The sequence below is a fragment of the Salvelinus namaycush genome, chromosome 3, assembly GCF_016432855.1.
Source record: "Salvelinus namaycush isolate Seneca chromosome 3, SaNama_1.0, whole genome shotgun sequence".
Classification (NCBI taxonomy): domain Eukaryota; kingdom Metazoa; phylum Chordata; class Actinopteri; order Salmoniformes; family Salmonidae; genus Salvelinus; species Salvelinus namaycush.
The window spans coordinates 17,955,122-17,977,183 of record NC_052309.1 but is presented as its reverse complement, the minus strand read 5'-3'; the positions used below and the strand labels follow the sequence as shown (position 1 = coordinate 17,977,183).

Here is a 22,062-nt window from a genome sequence, read left to right as displayed (position 1 = left end):
CACACTCCAAACTCCACTATGGCCAAGACCAAAGAGCTGTCAAAGGACACCAGAAACAAAATTGTAGACCTGCACCAGGCTGGGAAGACTGAATCTGCAATAGGTAAGCAGCTTGGTTTGAAGAAATCAACTGTGGGAGCAATTATTAGGAAATGGAAGACATAAAAGACCACTGATAATCTCCCTCGATCTGGGGCTCCACGCAAGACCTCACCCCGTGGGGTCAAAATGATCACAAGAACGGTGAGCAAAAATCCCAGAACCACACGGGGGGACCTAGTGAATGACCTGCAGAGAGCTGGGACCAAAGTAACAAAGCCTACCATCAGTAACACACTACGCCGCCAGGGACTCAAATCCTGCAGTGCCAGACGTGTCCCCTTGCTTAAGCCAGTACATGTTCAGGCCCGTCTGAAGTTTGCTAGAGAGCATTTGGATGATCCAGAAGAAGATTGGGAGAATGTCATATGGTCAGATGAAACCAAAATAGAACTTTTTGGTAAAAACTCAACTCGTCGTGTTTGGAGGACAAAGAATGCTGAGTTGCATCCAAAGAACACCATACCTACTGTGAAGCATGGGGGTGGAAACATCATGCTTTGGGGCTGTTTTTATGCAAAGGGACCAGGACGACTGATCCGTGTAAAGGAAAGAATGAATGGGGCCATGTATCGTGAGATTTTGAGTGAAAACCTCCTTCCATCAGCAAGGGCATTGAAGATGAAACGTGGCTGGGTCTTTCAGCATGACAATGATCCCAAACACACCGCCCGGGCAACGAAGGAGTGGCTTCGTAAGAAGCATTTCAAGGTCCTGGAGTGGCCTAGCCAGTCTCCAGATCTTAACCCCATAGAAAATCTTTGGAGGGAGTTGAAAGTCTGTGTTGCCCAGCAACAGCCCCAAAACATCACTACTCTAGAGGAGATCTGCATGGAGGAATGGGCCAGAATACCAGCAACAGTGTGTGAAAACCTTGTGAAGACTTACAGAAAACGTTTGACCTCTGTCATTGCCAACAAATGGTATATAACAAAGTATTGAGATAAACTTTTGTTATTGACCAAATACTTATTTTCCACCATAATTTGCAAATAAATTTATAAAAAATCCTACAATGTGATTTTCTGGATTTTTTTTCCTCATTTTGTCTGTCATAGTTGAAGTGTACCTATGATGAAAATTACAGGCCTCTCTCATCTTTTTAAGTGGGAGAACTTGCACAATTGGTGGCTGACTAAATACGTTTTTGCCCCACTGTACATACCCCAACCAGAAGCCATGGATTACAGGCAACGTCTGCACTGAGATAAAGGGTAGAGCAGCCGCTTTCAAGGAGCGGGACTCTAACCCAGAAGCTAATAAGAAATCCCGCTATGCCCTCCGACGAACCATAACACAAGCATAGCATCAATACAGGACTAAGATTGAATCGTACTACACCGGCTCCGATACACGTCTTATGTGGCAGGGCTTGCAAACTATTACAGACTACAAAGGGAAGCACAGCCGAGAGCTGCCCAGTGACACAAGCCTACCAGACAAGCTAAATTACTTCTATGCTCGCCTCGAGGCTAGTAACACTGAAGCATGCATGAGAGCATCAACTGTTCCGGACGACTGTGTGATCACGCTCTCCGCAGCCGATGTGAGTAAGACCTTTGAACAGGTCAACATTCACAAGGCCGCAGGGCCATACGGATTACCAGGACATGTACTCCGAGCATGAGCTGACCAACGTGCAAGTGTCTTCACTGACATTTTCAACCTCTCCCTGTCTGAGACTGTAATCCCAACATGTTTCAAGCATACCGCCCCAACAGATCCACAGATGATGCAATCGCGATTGCACTCCACACTGCCCTTTCACACCTGGACAAAAGGAACACCTATGTGAGAATGCTATTAATTGACTACAGCTCAGCGTTCAACACCATAGTGCCTTCAAAGCTTATCACTAAGCTAAGGACCCTGGGACTAAACACCTCCCTCTGCAACTGGATCCTGGACTTCCTGACGGGCCGCCCCCAGATGGTAAGGGTAGGTAACAACACATCAGCCACGCTGATCCTCAACACGGGGGCCCCTCAGGGGTGCGTGCTCAGTCCCATCCTGTACTCTCTGTTCACTCATGACTGCAAGGCCAGGCATGACTCCATCACCATCATTAAGTTTGCAGATGACAACAGCGGTTCAACTGTTCGGCCTCCGACCGCAAGGCACTATAGAGGGTAGTGCGTACAGCCCAGTACATCACTGGGGCCAAGCTTCCTGCAATCCAGGACCTCTATACCAGGCAGTGTCAGAGGAAGGCCCTAAAAATGGTCAAAGACTCCAGCCACCATAGTCATAGACTGTTGACCCTGCTACCGCACGCCAAGCGGTACCGGAGCGCCAAGTCTAGGTCCAAGAGGCTTCTAAACAGCTTCTACTTCCAAGCCATAAGACTCCTGAACATCTAATCAAATGGCTACCCAGACTATTTGCATTGACCCCCCCCCCCCCCCCCCCCCCCCCCCCCTGCACCACCTCTTCACTCTTTTACGCTGCTACTACTCTCTGTTATTATCTATGCATAAGTCACTTAAATAACTCTACCTACAGTGCATGTATATAATACTTCAATTACCTCGACTAACCGATGCCCCCGCACATTGACTCTGTACCGGTACCCATTGTATATAACCTCACTATTGTTGTTTTATTACTGCTCTTAATTATTTATTACTTTTATTTCTTTATTTTTTTCTTAAAACTGAATTGTTGGTTAATTAAGGGCTCGTAAGTAAGCATTTCACTGTAAGGTCTACTACACCTGTTGTATTCGGCACGTGACAAATAACATTTGACTTGATTTGACTTGAACCTGTAATCGCTGCCAAAGGTGCTTCAACAAAGTAAAGTAAAGGGTCTGAATACATATGTAAATTTCAATTTTTATTTTTACTTATTTGAAGAAGAAAAAAATCTATACTGTTTTTGCTTTGTCATTATGGGGTATTGTGTTCAGATTGATGAGGAAAACAAACTATTTAATCCATTTTAGAATAAGGCTGTAACGTAACAAAATGTGGGAAAAAGTAAAGTGGTCTGAATACCTTCCAAATGCGCTGTATCTTCAGCTATCTCTTCAGTCTCCCATCTAAGGCTTTAACCAAACCCAGCCCTGCTTAGCGTTGATATTTGACTATGACCATGTGTTATCATGAGAATAATTGTTGAGATGTCTCCACTTAATAGATTCACTGTTGCTATCTAAGTCATTCCAAACGGTAGGTTCAAAAGAGCAAATTATATGTAACCATATTTAGGCCTACAGTATATAGCATTTGGGAAGTCATCAACAGCTATTGTTTACATTCTAAAAATAGACAATACATATAGGCCTAGGGTTTCAAGCGTATAAAAGTTTAAAAAAATAAAAAAATAAGCAGATTAAGGCAGTGGCTCAGATTGAACTATCCAAGTAATAGATACATACATCTCCTTTAAATGTTTATATTTGGTTGCATTGTCAACCAAACACAATTCAATATTACTTTTGTAAGACAGTAAATAGCTTAATGTTAAGGCTATCGTACAAACTAATGTAACAGTATTTAATCAAACTTAAAATTTGTAACACATCCATGGCACATTTTGAGGTTTGTGTAAAATGTCTTATGTAATCATAGAAATCGTGCATGTTCAGGGTCGCAGTTCTGTGGAAATCTTCACAATTGCTACAGTTATCTGAACAGAATCGCATATGGCATTGATCACTTGCACCATGTAGTTTAATGCAATCTCAATTGCAATCCAGGTCATTTGGTTGTGCTATTAGATGACGCACATTGATAACACTAAGTTGTTGTATAAATAAACAAAACATCTGACATTGTATTACATTTAAATGTTGTTGTGCTTTTAAATGGTTGAAAGCGCATTGATAACACATTTAGGTAACAACTAAACCAGAAATCAGACAATGATTTCCATTGGAATTGAATTGTGCTTTTAGATGGTTGAAGGCATAGTGATAACACGTTGGGAATTCCCCAAACTTTTTTTTTGAGTGGATGAAAATTATTTGGAATCTCATTGATCAATGCATCTACCAAATATTACCCAATTATCCACGTTGAAATGACGTGGTGTGCCCAGTGGGATGTATCATTATGGATAATTGGAAAGCTTTTGGCCTCAGGAAATAAGGATTTGAAAATATCATTATCAACTGTAATTCCACTTTACTTTTGATTATCAAGGTGAACAGATGGCATTGATGATTGTTCTCTCCCTTTCATCCTGGCTTAGAGTCCTTCCAGGTGGTAGTGAAAGGAAATGGTTTCTCACATGCCCGCGAGGTGGGGAAGGTCCTTTGTAGCTTCCGCATTAACGACACTCTCACTTTGAGTAAGTAGAAGTTACGGTATCTACAATTTACCGACCATTAACCTTAATGAATCCCATCAGTAACACCCCTGTTTTGAATGATCTGGAAAGAATCTCTAACTTTCACACAAGGTTCTGAGTGCAGGGTAATGAGGCTTAGAAAGAGATTTGTTTCAACAATGTCACAGTGAGTTGGCTGTTATTGACTGTGACTAAGAAACAGGCAAATACAAAAGAGAAGGATTTCAAACATCCTGAACGAAAGAACCTAAAGGAATGAGCCTGAAAGCTCATTAGATCAAACCAGTTGGGTTCTCAAGACAATTTCTCCCTGTCTTCTGTTCCTTACCAAACCATTTCATTGGGCCAATGTAGAACAGCAGTATCCCACAAGGTGCCCTACACATGACAGGACATTGGACCAAGAAAGGACTTCTTTGCACTTGTGGCACAAATATTTTGATGCAAGAGATTACCCTCGCTCCAAAGTTGCAAACCACTGTCTGGTTGCAAATTCCACACCAATGGAGTCGGCAGCAGTGCACAAAGAGATCTGAGTTGGAGATGTAATGAGGTTTCTTTGTTCCTTTCACTCATCCAAAACTGATCTAGCACATCTGCTGTAGCCTCATTGTCTCTGATAAGCTAGGTAGAAGGCTCTCTGAAGCTTTAAGGGCAAGGGTTTATTTCATCTAGAATCTCCAAAAGTTCCATGGATAAGGGACTTGCAATAATATCCTTTGACAAGCAATATTCAGTAGAGAGTAGTCCAATTCTTTACACTGAAGAAACATTTCTGCATTCTTCCCTGAGGCATTACGCGAAATGGGGCTACGTTTGATTTAGCCACAAGCAGGCGGGGGTTATAGCATGCCCACTGTTATTACAAATCCTAATGATTTCTGGTCTGTCCTTCCTCACTCCCCTACACACACACACACACACACACGCGCGCGGCCTCACTTTACTTCATCTGGTTGAATACTTAAGGCTTCTCAGATGTACAGAAGGAATGTGGATCTTATGTGCCATATGCACACACTGAACGTTCTCTCGGCCAGGGTAAATAAACCACACTCACTCTGAAGGATTTCAGTTGCTTCATTTTCCACAAGTAAAGGGCCACAAAGACAATAACAAAGAAAGGAATTTTCACAATTGGTCTCAAAGTATTTCAATTTCAACTCTAGTCTTTGAAGCACTCTTTGATCTACAAATCTTTGAAACTATGATACTTTAACTAAGATAAATAGTTCAATTAATAGCAACGTTTGGTAATGAATTAGCTACTGTACTGTATTTTGTTGATTTTATTTTAGATTTGATTTCCATGCAACTCTAGCTGGATGCATAGCTACTGTATAGGATTTATAATGAGGCACATTATCCACAGTATTAGGTATTCATATACACATAATACAATGCATTCTCTTCTATAATCCCATAGTGAAAAGACCATTGGTCGTGAGAGACACCTACCTGCTGTGTCCAGCTCCAGTATTGGAGGAGGAGGGGACGTAAGTGACTGTTTAACTCTCACATCCTCACTGCTTTAATTGATGCATGCCAAACCCAACTCATGAAATGCTAAGATAAACATATATATTATTTTACATACCCATTACACACAATGACATCTCCTTTGCTTTCAAGACATACAGTTGAAGTCGGAAGTTTACATACACTTATAGGCTGACCACACCGCTTGCGTCGCGTGCGCGACCGTTGCAAAATAAATTTAGAAATTCAGTTATTGCACACACATTGCTCGCAAGCGTATTTCTGACGCAGATCGCGCTGCAAGTCCTGCCTCTCCCATCTCCTCATTGGTTTATAGAAGCAGGTACCCCACGTAACATCTCGTCATTGGTTTTTCCCACGTGGGTGATTGAAAGACGAACTGTGTTGCCGGTCGGTGTAGTAATACTATGAAAGTTTAGATGCCAATCACCATATAAGTTCAAAGATGAAAAAGCCTGGAAGGATGAGAGATGACTAGAAACGATTCGGTTAACCGTTTTATGTGTGGATTAATTGTCGGAGTAGAGGACCTTGTGCATTTTGGGTAAAATAACAACTCAATGTTTATTTCCCAGCACAAATTAGCTAGCAACAGCAAGCTAGCTAAATAGGACAAATTATTTAGCAAGTGCAAGCTAACTAGCTAAATTGCCATAAATGTTTAATGCTTTTCGACCTTTAAATTTTAACCTGCGTGTCGTGATCGTGTTTGATGTGGGGGGACAAAATAAAATGTCTGCACGATGGCGCACTTGCGCAGCCGGTTTGTGTTCCGTGTTAGGTTGGAGTCATTAAAACTCGTTTTTCAACCACTCCACAAATTTCTTGTTAACAAACTATAGTTTTGGCAAGTCGGTTAGGACTTCTACTTTGTGAATGACACAAGTAATTTTTCCAACAATTGTTTACAGACAGATTATTTCACTTATAACTCACTGTATCACAATTCCAGTGGGTCAGAAGTTTACATACACTAAGTTGACAGTGTCTTTAACCAGAAAATGATGTCATGGCGTTAGAAGCTTCTGATAGGCTAATTGACATCATTTGAGTCAATTGGAGGTGTACCTGTGGATGTATTTCAAAGCCTACCTTCAAACTCAGTGCCTCTTTCCTTGACATCATGGGAAAATCAAAAGAAATCCACCAAGACCTCAGAAAAACAATTGTAGACCTCCACAAGTCTGGTTCATCCTTGGGGGCAATTTCCAAACACCTGAAGGTACCACGTTCATCTGTACAAACAATAGTACGCAAGTATAAACACCATGGGACCATGCAGCCGTCATACCGCTCAGGAAGGAGATGCATTCTATCTCCTAGAGATGAACGTACTTTGGTGCAAAAAGTGCAAATCAATCCCAGAACAACAGCAAAGGACCTTGTGAAGATGCTGGAGGAAACATGTACAAAAAAATCTATATCCACAGTAAAACAAGTCCTAAATCGACATAACCTGAAAGTCCGCTCAGCAAGGAAAAAGCCACTGCTCCAAAACCGCCATAAAAAAAGCCAGACTACAGTTTGCAACTGCACATGGGGACAAAGATCGTACTTTTTGGAGAAATGTCCTCTGGTCTGATGAAACAAAAATAGAACTGTTTGGCCATAATGACCATCGTTATGTTTGGAGGAAAAAGGGGGGGCTTGCAAGCCGAAGAACACCACCCCAATCATGAAGCACGGGGGTGGCAGCATCATGTTGTGGGGGTGTTTTGCTGCAGGAGGGCCTGGTGCACTTCACAAAATAGATGGCATCATGAGGTAGGAAAATTATGTGGATATATTGAAGCAACATCTCAAGACATCAGTCAGGAAGTTAAAGCTTGATCGCAAATGGTTCTTCCAACTGGACAATGACCCCAAGCATACTTCCAAAATTGTGGCAAAATGGCTTAATTAAGGACAAAAAGGTCAAGGTATTGGAGTGGCCATCACAAAGCACTGACCTCAATCCCATTGAGAATCTGTGGGCAGAACTGAAAAAGTGTGTGCGAGTAAGGAGGCCTACAAACCTGACTCAGTTACACCAGCTCTGTCAGGAGGAATGGGCCAAAATTCCCCCAACTTATTGTGGGAAGCTTGTGGAAGTCTACCTGAAATGTTTGACCCAACTTAAACAATTTAAAAAGGCAATGCTACCAAATACTAATTGAGTGTATGTAAACTTCTGACCCACTGGGAATGTGATGAAAGAAATATAAGGTGAAATAAATCTCTCTCTACTATTATTCTGACATTTCACATTCTTAAAATAAAGTGGCGATCCTAACTGACCTAAAACAGGGATTTTTTACTAGGATTAAATGTAAGGAATTGTGAAAAACTGAGTTTAAATGTATTTGGCTAAGGTGTTTGCAAACTTCCGACTTTAACTGTATTTTCTCAGAAAAGCAGTCGGTCTCTGAAATTAAAACAGAGATGTGTTGAAGGATATTAGAGCAAAATATACAAACAGTGCAGTCACCTCACCCCTCACCTTCCTCTCACCTCCCTCAGGGCAGCTACCCTCCACGTCAGTATGAACAATGGCCTGAGTTTCATATCTAGTTCTGTCACCATCACCTCTGTCAGCTGTGTAAGTATCAACCCCTCACCACTTCTCTACAGTGTTGTGCTTCTAAATGTTTGACTCATTTTAGTACTGTACTCTTCCATGTCTATTCCTGGGGGGTAATATAGCTTGTGTTCAAACACAGATTTTAGTTTACGTACACCAGGTTCTGACCTTATTTCCTCTCTTGGCCTCCCACAGTCTGACGGGACATTCTTGGCCATAGCTCTGCTCATCCTGCTGCTCCTCCTGACGCTGGCTCTGCTCTGGTGGTTCTGGCCTCTCTGCTGCACAGTGGTACGTCAGCCATCTTGTCCCAATGAAGGTCCATGAGGAGATACTTTTTGTAATCATTTCGTGAAGTGTGTGTGTATATTGGGATATTGCAGTACACAGCAGTATTTGTTCATGAGATTGTGTTTCATCTACAGTACCTCTAAAAACAAACATACAAAAAATTAATATAGTCGCTAGTGAAAGTCTACACACCCCTTGCACAGTCTTCATGTTTTGCAGCTTTAAAATTACATCTAAAAAGTGATTCAATTTGATATTTTTTCACACCCCAGAGTTAATACTGGCATCCATTACAGCTGTGTATCATTTTGAATACGATTCTACCAACTTTGCACATCTCTTAGGACAACAAACACCGAGCATACCAAACGTTAAGACCACCTTCCTAATATTGAGTTGCAACCCCCCTTTCGCCCTCAGAAAAGCCTCAATTCATCAGGGCACGGACTCTACAAGTTCTCGAAAGCATTCCACAGGGATGCTGGCCCATGTTGACTCCAATGCTTCCCACAGTTGTGTCAAGTTGGCTGGATGTCCTTTGGGTGGTGGACCACTCTTGATACGCATGGGAAACTGTTGAGCGTGAAAAACTCGTTACGTTACAGTTCTTGACACAAACCGGTGCGCCTGGCACCTACTACCATATCCTGTTCAAAAGGCACTTAAATATTTTGTCTTGCCCATTCCACTAACTGAATGGCACACATACACAAGCCATGTATCAATTGCCTCAAGGTTTAAAAATCCTTATTTAACCTGTCTCTTCCCCTTCATCTACACTGACTGAAGTGGATTTAACAAGTGAGATCAATAAGGGATCATAGCTTTCACCTGGATTCACCTGGTCAATCTATGTAATGGAGAGAGCAGTTCTTAATGTTTTGTATACTCATTGTATATCTATTGTTTTTGTAAAAATTGCTCAAGTTCAGTAAATTTGGTTGGGAATAATTGTAGGACAGCAATATTCAAACCATGTCTCTGATTTTCAAGCAGATTTAAGTCAAGACTGAGACTGGAACATTCAGGAACACTCACCACCTCGGAAAGCCAGTCTGGTGTGTCTTTGGCATTAAAATGCATGTAATTGTCTCGCTGAAAAATAAAACTATCCCGGGGTTAGGTTCTCAGAAGACTACGGCGGGTTTTCCTCTAACATTTAACCTGGATCTGGATCATTGTTACTCTAACTTCCGCGACGCATACAAAGCCATCCCTCACCCTCCTTTCGGCAAATCTGACCACGACTCCATTTTGGTGCTCCCAGCCTATAGACAGAAAGTAAAAGAGGAAACACCCGTGCTCAGGTCTGTTCAACGCTGGTCCGACCAATCTGATTCCACGCTTCAAGATTGCTTCGATCACGTGGACTGGGATATGTTCCGGATAGCGTCGAACAACAACATTGATGTATAAGCTGATTCGGTGAGCGAGTTTATTAGCAAGTGCATCGGTGATGTTGTACCAACAGCGACTATTAAAACCTTCCCCAACCAGAAACCGTGGATTGATGGCAGCATTCGCGCAAAACTGAAAGCACGAACCACTGGTTTTAAATCAGGGCAAGGCGACCGGAAACATGACCGAATACAAACAGTGTAGCTATTCCCTCTGCAAGCAATCAAACAAGCTAAGCGTCAGTATAGAGACAAAGTAGAGTCGCAATTCAACGGCTCAGACACGAGAGGAATGTGGCAGGGTCTACAGTCAGTCACGGACTACAAAAAGAAAACCAGCCCCATTGCGACCCAGATGTCTCGCTCCCAGACAAACTAAACAACTTCTTTGCTCGCGTTGAGGACAATACAGTGCCACCGACACGGCCCGCTACCAAAACCTGCGGACTCTCCTTCACCGCAGCCAACGTGAGTAAAACATTTAAACGTGTTAACCCTCGCAAGGCTGCAGGCCCAGACGGCATCCCTAGCCGCATCCTCAGAGCATGCGCAGACCAGCTGGCTGGTGTGTTTACGGACATATTCAATCAATCCCTATCCCAGTCTGCTGTTCACACATGCTTCAAGAGGGCCACCATTGTTCCGGTTCCCAAGGAAGCTAAGGTAACTGAGCTAAACGACTATCGCCCCGTAGCACTCACTTCCGTCATCATGAAGTGCTTTGAGAGAATAGTCAAGGATCATATCACCTCCACCCTACCTGACACCCTAGACCCACTCCAATTTGCTTACCGCCCCAATAGGTCCACAGACAACACAATCGCAATCACACTGCCCTAACCCATCTGGACAAGAGGAATACCTATGTAAGAATGTTGTTCATCGACTACAGCTCAGCATTTAACACCATAGTACCCTCCAAACTCGTCATTAAGCTCGAGGCGCTGGGTCTCGACCCCGCCCTGTGCAACTGGGTCCTGGACCATCTGACGGACCGCCCCCAGGTGGTGAGGGTAGGAAACAACATCTCCACCCCGCTGATCCTCAACACTGGGGCCCCACAAGGGTGCGTTCTCAGCCCTCTCCTGTACTCCCTGTTCACCCATGGAGGCGTACATGGCCACGCAGTCAACTCAATAATCAAGTATGCAGACGACACTACAGTGGTAGGCTTGATTACCAACAATGACGAGACGGCCTACAGGGAGGAGGTCAGGGCCCTCGGAGTGTGGTGTCAGGAAAACAACCTCACACTCAGCATCAACAAAACAAAGGAGATGATCGTGGACTTCAGGAAACAGCAGAGGGAGCACCCCCCTATCCACATCGACAGGACAGTAGTGGAGAAGGTGGAAAGTTTTAAGTTCCTCGGCGTACACATCCCGCACAAACTGAAATGGTCCACCCACACAGACAACGTGGTGAAGAAAGCGCCTCTTCAACCTCAGGAGGCTGAAGAAATTTGGCTTGTCACCAAAAGCACTCACAAACTTTTACAGATGCACAATCGAGAGCATCCTGTCGGGCTGTGTACGGCAACTGCTCCGCCCACAACCACAAGGCTCTCCAGATGGTAGTGAGGTCTGCACAACGCATCACCGGGGGCAAACTACCTGCCCTCCAAGACACCTACACCACCCGATGTCACAGGAAGGCCAAAAAGATCATCAAGGACAACAACCACCCGAGCCACTGGTGTTCACCCCGCTATCATCCAGAAGGCGGGGTCAGTACAGGTGCATCAAAGCTGGGACCGAGAGACTGAAAAACAGCTTCTATCTCAAGGCCATCAGACTGTTAAACAGCCATCACTAACATTGAGTGGCTGATGCCAACATACTGACTCAAATCTCTAGCCACTTTAATAATTGAAAATTGGATGTAATAAATCTATCACTAGTCACTTTAAACAATGCCACTTTATATAATGTTTACATACCCTACATTACTCATTTCATACGTATATACTGTACTCTATACCATCTACTGCATCTTGCCTATGCCGTTCGGCCATCGCTCATCCATATATTTATATGTACATATCCTTATTCATTCCTTTACACTTGTGTGTATAAGGTAGTTGTTGTGAAATTGTTAGATTACTTGTTAGATATTACTGCATGGTCGGAACTAGAAGCACAAGCATTTAGCAACACTCGCATTAACATCTGCTAACCTTGTGTATGTGACCAATAACATTTGATTTGATTTTGCACTTAGCTCCTTTCATGTTTTTTTTATCCTGAGAAACTCCCCAGTCCCTGCCGGTGACAAGCGTACCCATAACATGATGTTGCCGCCACAATACTTGAAAATAAAGAGGATCAACAACATTGCATTCACTCCACATGACTGGCCTGTATGAAAAAGTGAAAAGAAGAATGCCTATGTTAAAAAATCCATTACAAATCATCCATTTTGTTTGCAGTAAGGCTGTTAAGTGATTCTGCATGACAATACAGCAAATAAACCCTCTGTAAAGACCGTGCAAGGGGTGTGTACTGTAGACTTTCACTAGGCACTGTAGGTAACACTCTGTCATCAAACCATTCTCTCATTATCACACTCTCAAATTCAAACTAATTTCCTGTACCGTATAGTACAGTATGCCAATGGAAAACATAATTTTTCATGATTATGATTCAGTTTCTTTTTCCATCTTTGCAGATCATCCATGAGCCTCCACCTCCGGTACTGGAGGACAGCTCAGTGAGTAAATCTTGTAGTCTCATATACTTTGTTTCTAGACCTTGTAGAGTTGAAACATTACTATCATACCCTGTTATAAGGCTCACTGTGTCTCTCTCTGTCTCCTGTTGTCTGCTCTGAAACAGCCAGCTGTCTCTGCCTCAAAGGGCTCTGAACCTGCAGGAGCATAATAGGGATTAGATAGAGTTATTGACTCACAGCTGTCATTTTCTATTTTAACCCGACAGAAGCAGACGTTGAGCATTGAGGCATCGATGTCATCAATCAGAACAACATGAGTTGGTTTCAAAATGTAGCAGGGCATAGGGACTGGTACCCGAGGAGGGTACCCACTCGGGACACACTGGTTGAATCAACGTTGTTTCCATGTCATTACAATGAAGTTGCATTGAACCAACGTGGAATAGACGTTGAATTGACGTGTGTGCCCAGTGGGTAGTTATGGAAGATAATATAGAGGCAACACAAAAAGCCATGGTCAGGCTAAATGAGGTTTCTCTCTCTCGCTCACACACACACAAACTAAACTCCCTTCTTTACCTAAAGAAATCACACCGGTAAAAAAAAAAAGCACAAGGTCAGTCAATCACCCAAGGTCCTGATCTTTACAGCACCATTTCAGTCCTCTGTAGCTCAGTTTGCAGAGAATGGCGCTTGCAACGTTAGGATAGTGGGTTTGATTTCCAGAACCACCCGTACGCAAAATGTATGCATGCATGACTGTAAGTCACTTTGGAAAAAAAATCTGCTAAATGGCAAATATCATATATATATATTTTAAAAAATTGTAAGGGGAGGTTGGCCTCCTGGCTCTCCTGCCAAAGAACACTCTGTCTGCATGTGGACCACCAACCAAGAAAGTGACTGGACTGCAGCTGTAGGTGAGAGGGGCAATGCAGCCAGGACCTGACAGGGCAGATTGGTCTGACATTATTCCAGATGGATGGAGTTGTTTGACTTTCTGTCCAGTAAACTGGATAGCAGCCCAGCTCTTTAGGTAGAGAGAGGAGTTTAGTCATGCTACAAGTTTAGTTACTGTATACTGTAACTGTTTTCAGGCTCTTAGATGCGGCTGCAGTTTCTAACAGGGAGACTTCATGGTCACACACCACAGGGATGCCATGTTACATACAGTACCATTCAATAGTTTGGACACACCTACTCATTCAAGGGTTTTTCTTAATTTTTACTATTTTCTACATTGTAGAATAATAGTGAAGACATCGAAACTATGAAATAACACCTATGGAATAAAGCAGTAACCAAAAAAGTGTTAAACAAATCAAAAAATATCTTAGATTCTTCAAAGTAGCCATCCTTTGCCTTGATGACACTTTTGCACACTCTTGGCATTCTCTCAACCAGCTTTACCTGGAATGCTTTTCCAACAGCCTTGAAGGAGTTCCCACATATGCTGAGCACAGGTTGGCTGCTTTTCCTTCACCCTGCGGTCCAACTCAACCCAAACCATCGCAGTTGGGTTGAGGTCGGGTGATTGTTGAGGCCAGATGCAGCACTCCATCACTCTCCTTCTTGGTCAAATAGCCCTTAGACAGCCTGGAGGTGTGTTTTGGGTCATTGTCCTGTTGAAAAAGAAATGATAGTCCCACTAAGCGCAAACCAGATGGGTTGGCGTATCACTGTGGTAGCCATGCTGGTTAAGTGTGGTTCGAACCAAAAATATCAAATTTGGATTCATCAGACCATAGGACAGATTTCTACCGGTCTAATGTACATTGCTCGTGTTTCTTGGCCCAAGCCAGTCTCTTCTTTTTATTGGTGTCCTTTAGTAGTGGTTTCTTTGCAGCAATTCGACTGTGAAGGCCTGATTCACACAGTCTCCTCTGAACAATTGATGTTGAGATGTGTCTGTTACTTGAACTCTGTGAAGCATTTATTTGGGCTACAATCTGAGGTGCAGTTATTCTAATGAATTTATCCTCTGCAGCAGAGGTAACTCTGGGTCTTCCTTTCCTGTGGCGGTCCTCATGAGAGCCAGTTTCATCATAGCGCTTGACGGTTTTTGCGACTGCATTTGAAGAAACTTTCAAAGTTCTTGACATTTTCCAGATTGACTGACCTTCATGTCTTAAAGTAATGACGGACTGTCGTTTCTCTTTAATTATTTGAGCTGTTCTTGCCATAATATGGACTTGGTCTTTTACCAAATAGGGCTATCTTCTGTAAACCAACCCTACCTTGTTACAGCACAACTGAATGGTTCAAACGCATTAAGAAATAAAGAAATTCCACAAATGAACATTTAACGAGGCACACCTGTTAATTGAAATGCATTCCGGGTGAATACCTCATGAAGCTGGTTGAGAGAATGCCAAGTGTGTGCAAAGCTGTCATCAAGGCAAAGAGTGGCTACTTTGAAGAATCTCAAATATAAAAATATATATTTTGATTTGTTTAACACTTTTTTGGTTACTACATGATTCCATATGTGTTATTTCATAGTTTTGATGTCTTCACTATTATTCTACAATGTAGAAAATAGTAAAAAATAAAGGAAAACCCTTAGGTGTGTCCAAACTTTTGACTGGTACTGTATATATTTGTGAGACTCTGTTGAACTTGACCAGGACATCAAGTTTAGCATGACCTCTGCCTTGCTTGTTTGCAACAATATCACTGGTTGAGTTGAAGGCATCTGATATCGTGAACATTATAGGGCAAGGGTACCATAAGACGGATCTCTTTTTCTTCTATTGTAAGGACGAGGACGAGGACGGGTATCCCAAGAAGAGGTGGCCCACTGTGGATGCCTCATACTACGGTGGCCGAGGTGTGGGTGGCATCAAGAGAATGGAGGTGAGAAAGAAATGCACTGACTGTTGTGCCCGGGCTGCTGTGCCCTTCATCCAATTACGGCTCAGCTCTGCTCATTATATTACCATTACCCTGCCACTGACTGTTGTTGCCTGTCCCTGTTCAGGTCCGCTGGGGCGATAAGGGTTCTACTGAGGAGGGGGCCAAACTAGAGAAAGCCAAGAATGCCCGCGTCAAGATGCCAGAGCAGGAGTTTGACATGGCACCAACACGCACTCTCAACAACGGCATGCACAAACCCATCAGTCCCCAGAAATGGTACTCCCCTATAAAGGTACTGTTCACTTTATGTTACGTAGCCACGCCCAGTTCCTGATCAAATGTGGTTGTTTTCCAACTTAAGACCCATTCCGGCCTGTTGTTACACAGTGAAGAGATGTTGGTAAATACACTATATATACAAAACAATGTGAACACCCCTTCAAATGAATGGATTTGGCTATTTCAGCCACACGCGTTTCTGACAGGTGTATAAAATCGTGCACACAGCCATGCAATCTCCAAACATTGGCAGTAGAATTCAGTAGAGCTCAGTGACTTTCAACGTGGCACCGTCCTCGGAAGCCACCTTTCCAACAAGTCCTTCAAATGTCTGCCCTGCTAGAGCTGCCCCGGTCAAGTGTAAGTGCTGTTATTGTGAACTGGAAACGTCTAGGAGCAACAACGGCTCAGCCGCAAAATGATAGGCCACACAAGCTAACAGAAGCGTCTGTCCTCGGTTGCAACACTCACTACCGAGTTTCAAACTGCCTCTGAAAACAACGTCAGCACAATTACTGTTTGTTGGGAGCTTCATGAAATGGGTTTCCATGCCCGAATAGCCGCACACAAGCCTAAGATCACCATGCGCAATGCCAAGCGTCGACTGGAGTGGTGTAAAGCTCGCCGCCGTTGGACTCTGGAGCAGTGGAAACGCATTCTCTGGAATGTTGAATCACGCTTTCCCATCCGGCAGTTTGACAGACGAATCTGGGTTTGGCGGATGCTAGGAGAACGCTACCTGCCCCAATGCATAGTGCCAACTGTAAAGTTTGGTGGAGGATGAATAATAGTCTGGGGCTGTTTTTCATGGTTTGGGCTAGGCCCCTTAGTTCCAGTGAAGGGAAATCTTAACGCTACAGCATACAGAATCTAGACAATTCTGTGCTTCCAACTTTGTGGCAACAGTCTGAGGAAGGCCCTTTCCTGTTTCAGCATGACAATGCCCCCATGCACAAAGTGAGGTCTATTCAGAAATGGTTTGTCGAGATCTGTGTGGAAGAACTTGACTGGCCTGCACAGAGCCATGAACTCAACCCCATCGAACACCTTTGGGATGAATTAGAACGCTGACTGAGACCCAGGCCAACGTTAGTGCCCAACCTCACTAATGATCTTGTGGCTGAATGGAAGCAAGTCTCCGTAGCATTGTTCTAACATCTAGCCTTCCCAGAAGAGGGGAGGCTGTTATAGCTGCAAAAGGGGGACCAACTCCATACTAATGCCCATGATTTTGAAATTAGATGTTCAACAAGCAGGTGTCTACATACTTTTTGTCATGTAGTGTATAAATTATATTTGCCAAAATTATTAAAAGTGCAGAGAATCTAAACGATATGTTAATTCTAAGTTAAATTTTTTGGGTTGAAAAAATAAAAACATTTATTCTCATGTAGTAGGATGTCGACATTAGCATTCCCATAGACTCAACATAGATGGTTATCTAGCTAGCGTAATTACACTGTATCTAATAGTCGTTATCCACAAAGGCTATTTCCATTTTCAATCAAAGAGCAATACTTGAAAAGACATGTTGTTAGACACAGAATAACATTGACAAATTACAGAAACAACGCAGAAATATTTTAGGAAGACAATCTGTTGTGCCACAAAGCTAACGTTAACCTGTCATGCCTATGGGGAATGCTAATTATGCTAAGAGCATTTATAAGGACACTGCTGACCCCCAAAAAGACTGACCAAAATCCAAAACTGACTCTTACCTTAACCAAAACCCTGACCTAATTTTAACCAATTCTGAATGAAATATTGGTTTGCAGGTCAGGAATGTCTGGATAGCCTTTTCCTAACCCTTCATCATCTTCTGAGTGCTATTACTACATAAAAACAAAAAAGTTGAGTTTTCAATCATTTTCCACACCAGATAATTAACACATCTTTCCAATTCTGTGTGCATCAAATATTTTTGATATTTTTGTCATTTACATTTACCATCACCAGCGGTGTCAATGCGCAGGAAGTTGAAAAACAATAGCAACAAATTGGATACACCCTTGGTTGCCAGGTTGCATGAGGTGGCTACCATAAAAGGTACAATTTCTAGTTGAGTAGTGGAATAACAAGAACAAAATTGCAGTACCTTCCTATCGAAATACAAGTGCATCATATGCACTCTACACTCCATGGAAAAGATCAAAAACATGTATGGTATACCATACAAGTTCAAATTTCTTGTAATTGAGTGGGGCAATAACAAGAACAAAATTGCAGTACCTTCCACTCACATACACACGCAATCATATGCACTCTAAATTCCATTACCCCCCAAAAAATGTCTATGATCAAAATAATTCTTAGTTAGTTGCAGTGTTCCTGTAGCGTCAACATTTCCAGGAAGTTTGTTTCATAACGTCTCAGTCAGCTGGATGAGCCGTAATATGAACCAGGCATGAACTGAGCCGACCTCGGGAGGACGAAATCTGCAGAGAAGAGCGGAGCTGGTGCTAGTCCCAACCCAATACATTCCTTCCCCTTTATCTCTACCTACCCTCCTCCCTGACTGCTATGACGTGGAGGGACACAGCTTTCCATGGACAAAGAGCACCAGACAGACAGACACAGACATATACCCTTCTCCTTGACTATTATGATGTCGAGGGAAACAGACTTCCACGGACAAAGAACACCAGGCAGACAGACAGACAGTCCGACTGATCAACAGACCTGTATACTATACCATATACAGTATAGAAACAAAGCACAGCAGTGTAAAGAAACTGACATGCAACCACGCAGTCAATATTATTGGTATTATCATGTTGTTTGTCTATTATGTAACGTTCTTCTCTTCCCTTTACTGTGCCTGTCTTTGTTCAGGGCAAGCTGGATGCTCTGTGGGTGTTCCTGAGGAAAGGCTATGATAGGGTGTCTGTGATGAGACCCCATCCTGGAGACAAGGTACGACACGAAGACAAACAGCATAGAGAAAGACACATCCAACACATGCTACCTGCTGTCACTGCACTGTATGGGCTGACACAAGGATATGCAGAGTCATGGAAAGCCCTTTTAGCAACTCAATAAGAAAGCCAGTGTGTGACTGATGCTTACCTATATGACAGAGAATGATGGCTTACAGGGGATTTTCTTTCAAAGCTCTTCTAAGGGATCATAAGGCCCACTGGCCCAGCACTTAGATATGCTGTTATGCAAGAGAAGCATGAAAAAAATACAATCAGAGGAAACAGTTAAAGCGGTTGAAATCAGCAGTTGATTTTTTTTTAAAGTGTTTCCCCGCCCCTGCTTTGGTGAAAAGCTGAGGGATGGTTACGGAGAAGTGTAACCACTCTCAAATTCATAGACAGAGCAATGAACTATCCATGATATCAAAAGTATAGCTTTAACCATGTTCTGAGGCTATATAGTGTGTGTTTACATTTACTTTGTTTACAAACATTGGAGTAAAACAAGCTTATATTTTGGGTTCTGATGGGGTACGACAGAACTAAGCTCATGAGGCATTTACTTTCTTCAAGAATCAATGGGTACATATAAAACATTTATGAGACAAAAATGGATGAACCAACAACAGACTGCTCCTTTAAGGAGGCAGAGACCACACTACGTAATGCCTAGGCCCATTCCGTTGCAAATCCTCAAGAGAAAGAAGAACTCAAACTCCTGGAAAAGTGAGGGAAATAGGAAGGTCTGGAGCCAAGACCACATCCTGAGGAGCAAAGCAGACAGCATGGAAAATAGAGAGGGGCTCGGCTTCAGTTTACCCTCTTCCTTTATTATTCTCTTTTTACACTTAGTTTTTTTTGCGATGATTCTTCCAGAACCTTTATAATCATTTTTTTCTTCATCTAAACTATTCCACCAGGCAGTTGAGGAGAGTGGGCATTTTCATTACCTCCCTACACACTCATCACGTTGGCAGTTTTGAACGCCAATTAAGTCCCTAAATTTGTTAAAACTGCTTTTCAATGCCCTCACTGCCCATTTCTTCATTAAATAATCTTAAAACCTAATATTTTAAACCATGTCAAGCCAGGCAGTAAATCATAGAGCAGAAAAGTTGCAGCTGTTAATCATTATAACAGTGCACAGACAGAGTGGCTGCGAGGAAGGCTCAAAGTAACCTGGCATTTACAGGCTGAGGTGCTAATACTGTATTGCTCCAACCTGAAGGAATGTGTTCTAATCTGCTGAAGCCATTAATGTTAGATGACTACCCACATCCCCACCTTCCTGTAACTCTAGCCTAGCTGGGAGTTTTATTTTTATATGGTCTCAATGACAGATGTGGATAGGAGGATGGGGCAAACCATCTACAAAATTCCCCCTCTCCGCATCTTTCCGAAGCTGTTGCTACCTGAGTAAATCTCCTTGTTGTTTTGACTGAATTTGACATTTATAGCTAAGCAGAAGACAAGATGGAGTCAGCACATTATTCCGAAAGGAAAACAAATAAAATGAGAGATTGGTCGTATTATTCCCTTCCGATCCTATTTGAATGGAGACGCTAAGGTCTATAAATCCACTTTGCATGGAAACGTTATAAAATAATTCAGAGATGTGCAATAACGCCAATGCATCAGTAAAACTCTGATGACTGCCTCTGATTGCACTCTTCCCTGTTGTATCCCTCTCTCCTAACTTACAGGGCAGGTGCATTAGCTTCACCCGGGTGAAAGCCTACCCTGCACCTCGTTATCCAGTCTACAACCAGCCCTCCACAGCCATCTACAGTCTGCCTCACACCTACAGTCACCCTTCCTCACACAGCACCCTCTCCCACATGCCCCCCTCTCCCACCTCTACTCTACCACCTCTGCCATCCACTCCCCCCCCTCCCTCCTGCATCACCCCTCCCCCTTACACCCCCCCTCCAAACCGAGCTCTGCCCCCCACTTCTCTAAGTCCTCCCCCATCTGTTTCTCCACCCACCCCTCCACCCCTTTGCCCTCCCACCCCTCCCCTATTTTGCCCTGCCACCCCTCCACCCATTAGCTCCGCCACACCCCCTTCCCCAACTGGCTCGCTGCCCCCACCCCCTCAGGCCCCACCCCCATGCAGAGCTCCCCCCCCTTCTCGCCCTCCCCCACACCCGTCTGACCAATGCCTGTGAGGAAAGAGAAGAGAAGGGCAAAAGCATCTGTCAAAGAACGGTTACTGCTATCCGGGGTCCATGGGACGTCCCTACCCTAAACCCTACCCTTAACCCTTACCATTTTCAATTTCAACTTCAATGGGGTGACGTCAGAGTTGGACATCCCAAGGACCCAGATAGCAAGGACCGTCAAAGAACTGAGCAGCATGGACCCTGGTCCCTGAATACTGTGCCTTTCTCTCCTCCTCCACCAATCGAAACCACTATCAACAGATGGACAGGCAGGACAGCAAGCTTAACTCTAGTCATCAGAAATGATTTCTACTTTACTCAGAGTATCATAGAGAAGCTGAGCAATTGATCTGTGAAACAAAGTTCCATTAGATTTTTCATGTGCTCTATTCCAACTGACCAGGATCTTGGGCATCCTTTCATATACTATAGCTAGCTACAGGTAGTGCAAGACTGTGAGTATGGCTCACGAGTCTACAGTGAAGATAATATCAACACTTTACTGCTTTGCAGAAAAAAAGCCAAATTTAGCAAAAGGGAAAGACTTACAGTTGAAGTCGGAAGTTTATATACACTTAGGTTGGAGTCATAAAAACTTGTTTTTCAACCACTCCACAAATTTCTTGTTAACAAACTATAGTTTTGGCAAGTCGGTTAGGAAATCTACTTTGTGCATGACAAGTATTTTTTCCAACAATTGTTTACAGACAGATTATTTCACTTATAATTCACTGTACCACAATTCCAGTGGGTCAGAAGTTTACATACACTAAGTTGACTGTGCCTTTAAACAGCTTTGAAAATTCCAGAAAATTATGTCATGGATAAACATACTTTGGTGCTAACGGTGCAAATCAATCCCAGAACAACAGCAAAGGGCCTTGTGAAGATGCTGGAGGAAACGGGTACAAAAGTTTCTATATCCACAGTAAAACGAGTTCTATATCGACATAACCTGAAAGGCCGCTCACAGCAAGGAAGAAGCCACTGCTCCAAAACCTCCATAAAAAAAGAAAGACTACGGTTTTCAACTG

General features: G+C 43.1%; 1 protein-coding gene across 1 annotated transcript in view; it reads left to right on the top strand.

Moving 5' to 3' along the window:
- The window catches only part of LOC120043152 (anthrax toxin receptor 1-like), a 47,164-nt gene extending 26,130 nt beyond the window's left edge, over window positions 1-21,034 (top strand). The window contains exons 10-18 of the mRNA XM_038987849.1: window positions 4,294-4,392; window positions 5,819-5,888; window positions 8,392-8,470; window positions 8,648-8,743; window positions 12,808-12,849; window positions 15,571-15,666; window positions 15,791-15,958; window positions 18,781-18,861; window positions 20,570-21,034. Coding sequence (XP_038843777.1) covers window positions 4,294-4,392; window positions 5,819-5,888; window positions 8,392-8,470; window positions 8,648-8,743; window positions 12,808-12,849; window positions 15,571-15,666; window positions 15,791-15,958; window positions 18,781-18,861; window positions 20,570-21,034 — 1,196 coding nt within the window. The remainder of the gene's footprint in view (window positions 1-4,293; window positions 4,393-5,818; window positions 5,889-8,391; window positions 8,471-8,647; window positions 8,744-12,807; window positions 12,850-15,570; window positions 15,667-15,790; window positions 15,959-18,780; window positions 18,862-20,569) is intronic.
- The last annotated feature ends 1,028 nt before the right edge of the window (window positions 21,035-22,062 follow it).